The 10,734-nt window shown below is 53.3% G+C and overlaps 4 protein-coding genes and 1 non-coding gene across 5 annotated transcripts; 2 read left to right on the top strand and 3 right to left on the bottom strand.

Annotated features, from left to right (window-relative positions):
* Positions 1-262: 262 nt before the first annotated feature.
* On the bottom strand, positions 263-1,886 carry BO95DRAFT_410856 (uncharacterized protein; the record flags this gene model as incomplete). Its single annotated transcript, XM_025584195.1, has 2 exons — positions 574-1,886; positions 263-510 (listed from the first exon to the last, which is right to left on the bottom strand). Exons 1-2 carry the CDS (start codon positions 1,793-1,795, stop codon positions 263-265), a joined length of 1,470 nt encoding a protein of 489 aa, XP_025443642.1. The 5' UTR covers positions 1,796-1,886.
* Positions 1,887-2,820: 934 nt separating this feature from the next.
* Positions 2,821-4,147, top strand: BO95DRAFT_452140 (uncharacterized protein; the record flags this gene model as incomplete). The annotated part of the gene is made up of 4 exons (XM_025588128.1): positions 2,821-3,093; positions 3,253-3,717; positions 3,744-3,787; positions 3,856-4,147. 4 exons carry the CDS (start codon positions 2,821-2,823, stop codon positions 4,145-4,147), a joined length of 1,074 nt encoding a protein of 357 aa, XP_025443641.1.
* Positions 4,148-4,658: 511 nt separating this feature from the next.
* Positions 4,659-4,748, bottom strand: BO95DRAFT_t117. Its single transcript has one exon. It is a non-coding gene; the product is annotated as a tRNA-Val (tRNA).
* Positions 4,749-5,833: 1,085 nt separating this feature from the next.
* Positions 5,834-7,399, top strand: BO95DRAFT_493790 (cytochrome P450). The gene is made up of 2 exons (XM_025590771.1): positions 5,834-7,085; positions 7,132-7,399. Exon 1 carries the CDS (start codon positions 5,880-5,882, stop codon positions 7,044-7,046), a length of 1,167 nt encoding a protein of 388 aa, XP_025443640.1. The 5' UTR covers positions 5,834-5,879; the 3' UTR covers positions 7,047-7,085; positions 7,132-7,399.
* On the bottom strand, positions 7,139-10,614 carry BO95DRAFT_481172 (glycoside hydrolase; the record flags this gene model as incomplete). Its single annotated transcript, XM_025590191.1, has 10 exons — positions 7,139-7,490; positions 7,630-8,594; positions 8,640-8,710; positions 8,783-9,080; positions 9,115-9,360; positions 9,479-9,690; positions 9,755-9,856; positions 9,923-9,999; positions 10,057-10,167; positions 10,317-10,614. The coding sequence occupies 10 exons, from the start codon at positions 10,612-10,614 to the stop codon at positions 7,141-7,143; spliced, it is 2,730 nt and encodes a 909-aa protein (XP_025443639.1).
* Positions 10,615-10,734: the final 120 nt, after the last annotated feature.

The raw sequence follows: 10,734 nt of genomic DNA, 5'->3' as shown, positions 1-10,734 counted from the left end.
CTCAAAGTAATGGAAGACTTGAATGGGTCGATACTCAGGCCCTTAAAGCAAACTGGAAGACATGGTGACACGGCGATGCAATGGATCGATCAAGGAGGCCTCCGAGCCTCCGCCACACATATTTTTGCACCGTCCGGTCAATGGACAAGGGTGCTCATATTGCCACATACAGCGCCATACAGCAGTTGTGGCGGGTACTATACATCTATACATGATTGGTGCAAAAGCATTAACCAGCCATAGCTCTTCTATACCCCCACCATCAAAGCTCGTCATGTCTAGCCCTTGCACTGTCCTGCCTCAGAAGTAAATTTTCTCTCCGCTTCCACGCCAACCTCGCAGCACCGTCCGCCGCCATAGTCATTTCCTTCAACGAACCAAGAATAGGAACTCCATCGCCGACAGCCTCCCGAATAGCGCGATGCACAAGCTCGCCATCAAAGTGGTCCGTCAATACAATTGCGTAGTCCACCCTCTTGGTTTTCGTTGCGCCTGTCTTCCTGCGGGATTCTGAGTCACATTGTTAGGCCCATCATGATATGGATTTTGGGGTACGTGGTTTGGGGTGCATACCTCCGGTAGCTTGCAAGTATGCATGAATACTGCCTGCCAGAGACTCTACATACTCAGCTTGAACTGCCGTGACCTGATTACGTGTGAGGACCAGGTCCGGCAAGCTCCCATGCGCCCACCAGGAGTCCAAATTGAGGGGAAGGTCATCGAGCGTTTTCTCCTCCTCGTCATTATCTCCGTTACCGCTGGCCTCATTCCGCAGCGGCTCCTCCACACCCAGCAACATCTCGACTGCCGGGTCATACCCCATCAACGTCAACCTCGTCTTTTGTACCGCGTGTGTCAAAAATCCCCGGTCGCCTCCCTGTTTAATCAGAGCCCTAAAGTGTGCATCACCGCTAACAAGCTCATCCACAAGCCGGCGTTGAATCCGCTCACTCGCCCACGGAGTCAACGGAAGATATGGATACCCTGACTGGCGGCGGCGGCGGGTTTGCGGCCCATCGTACAACTGGACGCCACAATGGAATTGTCCCTGGTGGATAACCAGCACTCTAGCATCCTCTTCTACCGCCGGATTCAGGTAGTGTGTGCAGAAGGAGCGCGGGGGAACTGCCCCCTCGAGGATTACAATGCCCGCCTGCTGCCCGGCTTGCACAACGGCGTGTTTCAGCGTGTCGTTGAAAAAGTCCGGCACGCCGACCACGGCCCAGGTCACGTTGACGCTATGAGCTTCGAAAGCCGTGGTCTTGAGTTCGGTCAAGACCTCAGTAAATGTTTCGGTGATGTCGGATAAAGACAGCTTCTTCTTCAAGAGGCCGCAAGAGATGAGGGTGGACTTGATCCATCGCTTGATAGGGGTGGGGATCGTCCTGGTGACATCATCATAAATTGAACGAATCGAACCTCGTGTCCAGACGACATATGAAGTGCTGCTAACGGCAAATCTCGCATCAATGACCTCGAACAGTTGCCAGACGGCGCTGCTCATGAGCGCCAACGGCGTCGAACCACGGGAGTTCGGCCCCGGCCCCGCTTGCCCTGATTGCCGAAAGTGATTCATGGATAATTCGAGCATCTGTCTCTGATAATCCTGGTGATCGATCGCGCCTAGCAGCGTGAAATTGTCTGCGGAGTTGGCGTAGGAGGCTATGACAAGATGGTGGCCAAGGTCGATACCGATGGGTTCGTTTGGGGGCGCATTCTCGCACATTTTCTGCGCTACAGCCGCAAAAGAGACGGGCCACAACAGCAGAGCCAGAAAGACACTGGAAACGATCATATCGCGGCTGTAGTCAACCTTATTTTTCCATTTATCTCATATATGTCTTCTTTTTGATTTTTTTTCTCTTCTTCTCCTTTTTCTTTTTCATTTCATTTCTTTTTTTTTCTTTCTTGCTATACAATTCTGCGGCCTGTGGGTGGTTAGCTTTATTTATTAAGAGGTCGCTAGGCAGAATTGGAGCTAAAGCGCATCGTGCCTGGACCGAGTGGATAACGATCTCGGGACGTATCCCGAGAGGAGTCTGGTCGGCTTGACCCGCTCACATCGATTCGTTTGTCATTGACCTCGGTTGAACCAGATGGTCCTTCCTATATCGAGACCTGAACCATGATATATGTATGAGAACGTTCCTCACCGAATGGCCTAAGCGAAAGGGCAGCTTCGATAAGATAAGCCCTTCAAAGATGTGCTGTAGGCGTACTGCCGGCAGAATAGCAGTAAATGCAACTTGACTTAGGTAGCCTGTCACCGGGCCGTGACCGCCCGGCGAGGTCGCAGCAAAATTCCTTCCTACTGTAGCGACACTACACTACAACACACCCAGTTGAAAACATTCACCACCCAGCTCTGACCATTTTTGTTTTATCATACTAGCCTTCTAAGCTCTTGCAACTTCGCGCTCTCAGCCTCAGAAGCATGTTAGTAACCAAACTTGTCGGCGCCCCGCTGCTTACCCCACCCCTCGCTCGCTTACCATCTCGCCGGACTTCAACATTTCTGGCCGCATGATACGATGCTCTCGTGTACAATCATTTTCAATTGCTATTACCACTTGACGATGTTAAGAATGGATGTCAGGATGGCAGTATTGTTCCCGAGTGAGCAGTAAGAGTCAACTATGTGTGAGTTAGATGCCAGTCTCTTTGTTCTAATAAAGGGCAGGTGGACCCATGCTTTTCTCCCCATGATCCCTTTGTTTTGGATATCATATAAGAGGACTTTCAGAAACAATTCTTCCGCCTTTTTACTCCCTACACTCCTCGTCACCTCCTTCTATTTCTTCTTTCATGAATATCCACCATATGCCGTCTCCTTCGCGCCAGCATCCCAGACGGAAGCGCCGTGATTATCACCCCCCTCCACAGTTCTGGGATAAACTCACTAAGCTGTGGTTGACCAAGAGCGCTTTAAGAGAAAACAACCGACGAATTCTATCTCAATCCTCAAGCCGGACATTTTTTGCCGAATCCTACACCTTTGCTCCTGACTTTTTGCGTAGTTGCCCCGCTACTTGTTTACAAGAGATCAGAAGACTTTCCCGCTGCGGAGGTCCGGATCTATCGGATCTTAGGCATGTAAGTTGCTCATCTGCTCGGTATACCTTCATACCTATACCTAAAGTAGGTATATACTAAATAATATTGCGCTCAGCATCCCCTACCACCCGACTTTCATCAATACTCTGTAGTTCCTACCAGCTCAGACTTAAGACGCTCAATACGATATCCACTCAGACTTCGATTGGAAACACCACAGTCTATGACCCGCATTTCGAGAATCATCTACTCCAAAATGGTATCTATATGCCATTATTCAGATATCCAGATGGTAGCAGACCACCAAAAGCGAAGAACCTTGCGGAAATTAGAAGAAGAATGCAGGCCCCTCGCCCCTCGTCAGCATTACCCGAAAGCACGACTCTCGATCAGGAGTACGAGGATTTCCTCGAGCTCAATCACGACGCTGCTGACAAGCAGGCTGTCGTCACAGAGGTGTTGGCAGTTCTCGAGGGCAAGCACCGGGCTCGGTCCCAGGTTGCGGGCGGGCACCCATTCAGGAACATGGCCCCCTTGACCGACGGCACGCTCGCCAGTGCGAAGCCTGATCTCTACCACGGCGCACGATCCAATCAGCTCGCGCCCGCCATCCAGGAGCAGCTGCACAAACAGATTCGCCCGTCAAGCCAGAGCAATCGTCCAGTGGCCCCGAACACTTCTTCATCGAGGCCAAGGGCCATCATGGAACGCGGCGGACAGCCACGCGCCAGGCGTGCTATGATGGTGCGCTGGGGCGCGCGCCATGCATTCCCTCCGGCTATTCGGGGATGTGGGCGACAGCGGATATGACGACAAGGCCTACACTATCATGTCGACTTATCGTGCTGGAACACTGAGGATCTACGCGACGCATCCGACCAGGTCTCGGAGCCCCGACTGTCTCACTGACTATGTGATGACACAGATCGGGCATTACTCGCTGATCGGCAATCCAACGTCCTATCGGCAAGGGCGGGACGCTTATCGAAATAGCAGAGACCTGGCTGAAGAATACAGGGACGAGATCATCAGGCAGGCAAACAAACGATGTGCGGGGCTTTATGATAAGCTCACCTCCCGCGGCCGTAGGTGAGATCTCGATTTTCTTTGCAGGGGCAGGGGTCCAGCGGGATTTCAGGGTTATTGGGGGTTTGTTCCTCGGCTCTGGGGCGGGTCTGGGTGGGTGAGAAAGGCCCAGATCGCTTGGGTCAGCAGCGCTGGAATGGTTAGGCCATTTTGCGCATTCGTGAGCAGCTACACGGCTGCAGTAGCTGCTCATATAGATCTTGATACTGTCGTATCTCGTTCTTGTCTTTGATACAATCCGGAGTAATTCTGGAACAGTGGTTTTGCAGAAAAAAAAAACTTAAATGAAAATGAGAGCTCAGTCATAATTACACCTGCTGTGGAGGGGATGAGGTACGAGGTGGATTGAGTACGACTTGTTCTTGCACGGGACCTTTCAGACAACCTGTGCGGGAGAGTTCCACTGAGCATCGACATAAGCGAGATGAGGATGAGGAAACGGAAGGGCCCTTCTCCTAGGGCACAGATTGCGGCAGGAGGTGCATATGTGGGGCAAAAAAGAGGATGAGAAAAAAATATGCTCAACCTCGGGATCGAACCGAGGACCTTCTGTGTTTTTATTGCAGGGCAATGTAAGACAGACGCCTTAACCACTGGGCCAGTCGAGCTGAAGTTACAGGTCCTCTCGCCGTGTTAAGTCTATGACCAGTGTCAACCTCATTTTGTGGTTGCAGCCTCCTCACCTAATCCCTATATTGATCCGCTGTTGAAGGTGAACCACCAATCTATGGTTTCTATCCTCTCTGCTAGTCTTCCGGTGCATGCTATGGCGATCAATGATCAGGTCCTTCTCTAGACTGTGCCGATTCGACTTCTGTTTTCCATCGCGCTCGAGTCCATCAACTCGACCACGACACGGCGGTGTAAATATCTCCTCATTACACCTGAATTGCCGTCGGTTTTTCGCACAAAGCAACCCCAATTTCAGTTGCTGTACCAAGTCAAAAAAAGACAGCCAAATTTTTTTTTTCTTTTGTTCATTCTCTTAAAAGAAGCACTGGCATCTACTTATGTTTAGACTCGATTCGAAGTCCCGTCCGTCCAATCTTCTAAATCTGAACATTCTTTTAAACGTACACGTTGTCCATGGAAACCTCGTGTTCGCACATGATACTAGATAGCTTGAGCTGATAGCATTGTTCATCACATGTAACAATGGAAATCCGGATCTCGCAACTAGGATGGATTGGATGGTGTCATTTTACATGGATCAAACGCTCATCTGACGGCCGGAAACCGGATCGCTGAAAACAATCCCGGTTGACATGATAGAATGAAGGCGAACTCCGTAGAGTGATTACACTTCCAGACAACCCAGCCGGATATGATTTCTTACAAGCAACGTCAGCTAGTAACCTTAAATCCGAAACAAGGTCCGACGCCATAATTCTGATAGGGTGAATCCAGTCAAAAGAACGCGGCTGACAACCCCAAACGTAGGGATGCATCCGTTCTTTCGAACACGGTACGGGCATCTGGCGTTGGTACACTACCACCCCTGTCGATTGTATGTGGTTGGCTTGCCGGTCCTGGTGCGCTGCTGTAATTGCTAACGCGCTTTGCAGAGTCGCAGAGTATGCATGAACATCTTTCTACCAAAATTCCTGCTTTATGACATAAGGTCTCTCTATGTCTTAACTCCTAGTACAAATGCTGCTGGGGCGACGACAATTGCCATCAAATAGCCTCGTCACCTCGAGCCATTATTCCCACAGACACATCTGGAGGAGACAGTAAACATGCTAATAGTCACAACAGTTGCCCCTGTGGCCGTAATCCTGGTTAGTAAGTCACCCTCTAATCCTTTCGACCGGAATCTCATCCACGTCATCCAGTTCGTGCTGTATACGACCGCAAGAATGGCTTACAATGCCATTTGGCATCCACTAAAAAGGATACCGGGTTCCCTCTTCCACCGCATCACTCCAATGCCCTGGCTCATCAGCTGGATCAGTGGAATGAGCCACCGTGCCCTCCTCCAGCTCCACGAGCAGTACAGCCCCGTGGTGCGGACCGCGCCCAACCAAGTCTCTTTCATCAGCGACACGGCCCAGCAACAGATCTACGGCGCGGAGACCATCAAGCGCGACCCTCAACGCTTCGCGCGGTTCATCGAAGGCGAACAAGACATCGCCAACTATGATCATGAGTCGGACCACCGACGCTTCCGCAAAGCGATATACCCGGCAGTCACTGGCTCCGCATTATTGACGCATGAAGGGGTCATTCGCCGCAACGCGTCGGTCTTTCGGGAACGACTCGACGCGGCCGTGGTGGGAGGCGGTGGTGAGGGTCGAGTGGATATGACCAAGCTATACAGCTGGCTAACGTTCGACCTGGCCGGCGATTTCATTTGGAGGGAGCCCTTTGGCTGCTTGCAGAAAATGGTGACCCACCCGTGGCTCGCGGCGATGGAGTTCATGAGCCTCGGGACCTACTTTCGCCTGGTCGGCGTTTCTCCTCTGCTGCAGAAGCTGATCTGGGCGGTGATCCCCAAGCGCATCCGCGACCTACCCCGCCAGGTCATACAGGCGAAGGGTGAGAGCAGTAGCCGCAATAGCAGAGATGCAGGGGAGAGCGTGTTCTGCGTCATGCGCCAGCGCAAGATCCTTTCCCCGACGGAGGTGGACGCCAAACTGATGGTCCTGGCTGTCGCTGGTAGTGTGACTGTTCATTCTACTGTCTTGGCCGCCACAGCTTTCCTGGCGGTGCAGAGACAGTGCGCGGGTCGCGCGAGGGAGGAGGTGCGGGCGGCGTTTGCGCGAGAGGAGGACATCGCCCACCCTACAGTCACGAGCCTGCTCTATCTGAACGCGGTCATCATGGAGGCCTTCCGGCTGTGTCCTGCCCAGCCCACTTCAGGGCCGAGAAGGGTACTAGATGAATTTGTCACCATCGACGGTTAGTCTTCCCCAAGGTGTCAGTGAGCCCCCTCCCTTTTTTAAGTTGAAATATGTAACAGTGTGCTTATTGAACCCGACTGACTACAAGATTAGACAATCATTCGAGCCCCCCAATGTTCCATCCCGAACGTTGGCTCGATAGCTCGGAATACAGCTTAGATGATAAAAGTGCAGTACATCCGTTCCTGCTGGGTCGGCAGAGCTGCCCGGGCCGGCAGCTGGCCGAGATGGAGATGACCCATGTTCTGGCCAGGATGCTGTGGGCGTTTGACTGGCAGCTGGAAGAACCGGACTTCGACATCAGTTCGTGGCGAAGCAGCATGGTCTGGGAAGTTCCGCCTCTGCCCTTACGACTGACTCGATTCGGAGCAGCCAGTGAGTGACCGACGTGTTTTGGCGGAGGTTGATTCCTCATCATCTTGCGGCGAAAGGTGAGATCACGCTCGGCTGTTTAAATATTTCACGATTGGGATAAGTTGGGGAAGGGATATCCTACGTTGGCAGTTCGTGCTGACTAGTATGGTTGAGAGAGCGGGAAAGGGGGCTTTGTTTGTTAACACATATAGAGAATATACCGGCTACTTACGGGCTTGGCATGAATCAAATAAGCACGGAGTTCTATCGATCTCTTCACCGATACGGCTGCAATTGCAATACACGAAGAAAGACACATTCCCCCTCAAATCCGTCGAGCTGCGACCCACGTGTGCAATGAACTCACCGGGCTCGATCACGTATCGCATCTCCGCGTCCCACAGTCCGAGACTGCTAACACGAACCTCTAAGCTGACTGTAGCAGTCTCACCAGCCCGGATAAAGACCTTCTGAAACCCCTTGAGCTGCTTGTTTGGCTTGACGACCGAAGAAATCGGGTCCACCACATAGAGCTGCACGACCTCTTTCCCATCCCGCTCGCTGGTATTCTTCACATTCACCGTGACAGTCACATGATCGGACGCCCGCGGAGCCTTTGGGACTACCTGAAGATCGCTATACTCGAATGTCGAGTAACTCTCCCAATGCCCGAACCCGAACCACACATCCGGCGTATCGAGCACATAGTCGTGGCCAAACTCAAGACTACCATTGGAATGGCGCGCGCCGGGGGATCGGATCTCGCGCCCGGAGTCCAGGTAGTCGTAGGCCACGGGGAGACTGCCCACGTCGCGTGGAAAGCTGACGGGCAGGCGTCCGCTGGGGTTATGGTTTCCGAACAGCACATCCGCCAGCGCGACGCCGCCGTTCGGCGAGGGGTAGAATTGCTGAATGAGAGCGGTGGCGGTCGCGTTGGAGGAGAGCCAGGGCTCGGTGATGGGCTTGCCGGAAGAGAAAACCACGACGGTCGGCTTCCCGGTGTCGATGATCTGTTGGACCAGGGCGCGTTGGGCGCCCACCAGCCGCAGGTCATTCGTGTCGTAGCCTTCGCCGGTCGTGGCGTTCAAGCCCTTTTCCTGGCCCTCGAGGTCCTGGGTCCAGGTGCCCACGACCACAACGGCCACGTCGGCGGCCTGCGCTTGCTGCACGGCTTCGCCGATGAGCGACTCGTCGTTGCTCCAGGCTTCACATCCCAGAGCGTACACAATCTCGCCTCCTTACTTAGTGGCCAGGTTCTGGATTCCTTGCCTGGGTGTGACGCCGCCCGGTCGGTACGCGATGTAGTCTCCGTACTACGAGGGGGAAGGGGTGGGTATCAGCTCTGTGGAGCGGAGGTAGGCGCGATCGGGATGGGAACGACTTACATTCAGGGTGTCGGCGAAAGGCCCAATGACTGCCAGTTTCTGCGACTTCTGGGCCAGAGGCAGGATGTCTTCCGGGTTGTGTAGAAGTACAATCGACTCGCGGTCCATCTCCGTGGCGAGATCGAGCGCCTCGGGCGTGCGGATGAGCGCGCGCCAATCCGACGGCGGTGCTGCAGGGAAAGGATCTTCAAAGAGACCCATGTCGATCTTCGCCCTTAGCACACGTCGCACTGCTTCATCGACAATGGAGGGAGACAAAGTCCCGTTTAAAACGAGGTCGGGCACCGCGTCGAAATTGCTGTCCATGCACATCAGGAACGCGACGCCCTCACATCGTTGGGGATGGCTGGAGGGGATTTGCCCACAATAAGCCCCCGCCTTCAGTGTCCCCACCAGCTGGCAGGACCATCATGGTCACTGCTTCCTTGTCTACGGGGTCGCTGTGGCACATCTTGAAAGTCTCACAGAGTCGATCCGGCCCCCCGTAGTCCGAGGTGGTGAAGTATTGGAAGTCCCATTGCTCGCGCAGCACCTCCGTGAGTAGGTACCGGTTACTGACGGACGGGATACCGTCGTATCTGTCATCATGGGTATCAGAATATTCTCTTCATCGGAACAGCACCCCGCCAGTGGGAAGGGAAGACAAGGAAAGGGGATATGAATACGAATTATATGAGCTCATGACGGCGAAAGCACCGGTCTCCTGCAACGCCCGCTGAAACGGTGGGAGATACGTAGTATGCAGCTCCCGCGGCCCGCCATGGCCCGTTGCAAATTCCCTGCTCCGGATTCCCATAGCCTGCCAGATGCTTGATAGTGGAGGCAACCTTGGACTTCCAGAGACCGCGCACAAACGCCGCTCCAATTTCTCCGGCTAGGTATGGGTCTTCCGAATATGATTCTTCAACCTGGGTAGCTCAGATTCAGCAGCGTAGACAATATTGTTGTTGCATGAAGCAAACCTACTCTTACATGTCTTGGGTCTCGGGCAAGGTCCAATGAGGGCGCAAAGACTTGCGTGATGCCCAAGGCGCGGGCCTTTTTACCGATTGTTTCAGCGACCCGCTCCATTAACTATGCGGTTCAGCTGTCAACTAAAATCTGATGAGATGTAGGAAGCTCTGAATGGGGTAGTAGTACCTCAATGTTCCAGGATGCCCCCAGTCCAATGGGAGACGTGAATATAGTAGCATTCGGAAGTCCCAGTCCATGAAGCCCTACAATCAAGCCAACTCATCAGACAGAGACACGGGACAAGGGGCAACGAGGGGTACCTTCGCATTGCACGATCGCTGGAAGAGACAGACTTGTGTCGTTCATGATCCAGCCCTGCAGCGCCTGGGCCCCACGGTAGGCCAAGTCAAGTGTAGAGCGTGGATAGCTGACTGAGGGGGGCAGTATTTCGCTCAGCATGAGGAGAAACGACAATGAACGCGGGATATTCGGACGCTTACGAACCCCGCAGCATGCTGGAATGATAGAACATGTGATCCTTCATGGCTGTCTCATTGACATAACCGGTATCAAAATCGACAAAACGGTCCAGTTCTCCTATGCAAATCATTAGTCCTAATCCTTCTCGGGGCGAAGATAGGAGTGTCGTCGAGATCTTGCATGAGCTGAGCCATCTTCTCCCTCATTGGCATGCGAGAGAGGAGATCCTCCACTCGAAGAACGGTCTCCAGGTTCGGGTCCTGGTATGGCGCTCGTGTGGGATTGACGATAGGGGGATCTCGCGGAGGAGATCCGCTGGCAGACGTTGCGGTTCCTGCCTGGGCCACGCCACTGACGACCAATGTCCCCAGGGCTAGTAGCATGAACCTCATTCTCATCTTATGGAATAACTGAGCTCAGGAATTGATCAAAGAGATCTCGATCTTAGAATCGTGAGGAAGTGGTATGAGCTAGCAGCCGCAGGAGAAGTCGCCCTTATCATGTAACGAAAACGGTCA

This window comes from Aspergillus brunneoviolaceus (genome assembly GCF_003184695.1).
Source record: "Aspergillus brunneoviolaceus CBS 621.78 unplaced genomic scaffold BO95scaffold_23, whole genome shotgun sequence".
NCBI lineage: Eukaryota > Fungi > Ascomycota > Eurotiomycetes > Eurotiales > Aspergillaceae > Aspergillus > Aspergillus brunneoviolaceus.
The sequence above is the reverse complement of the archived record's forward strand: the minus strand, read 5'-3'. Positions and strand labels throughout refer to the sequence as shown.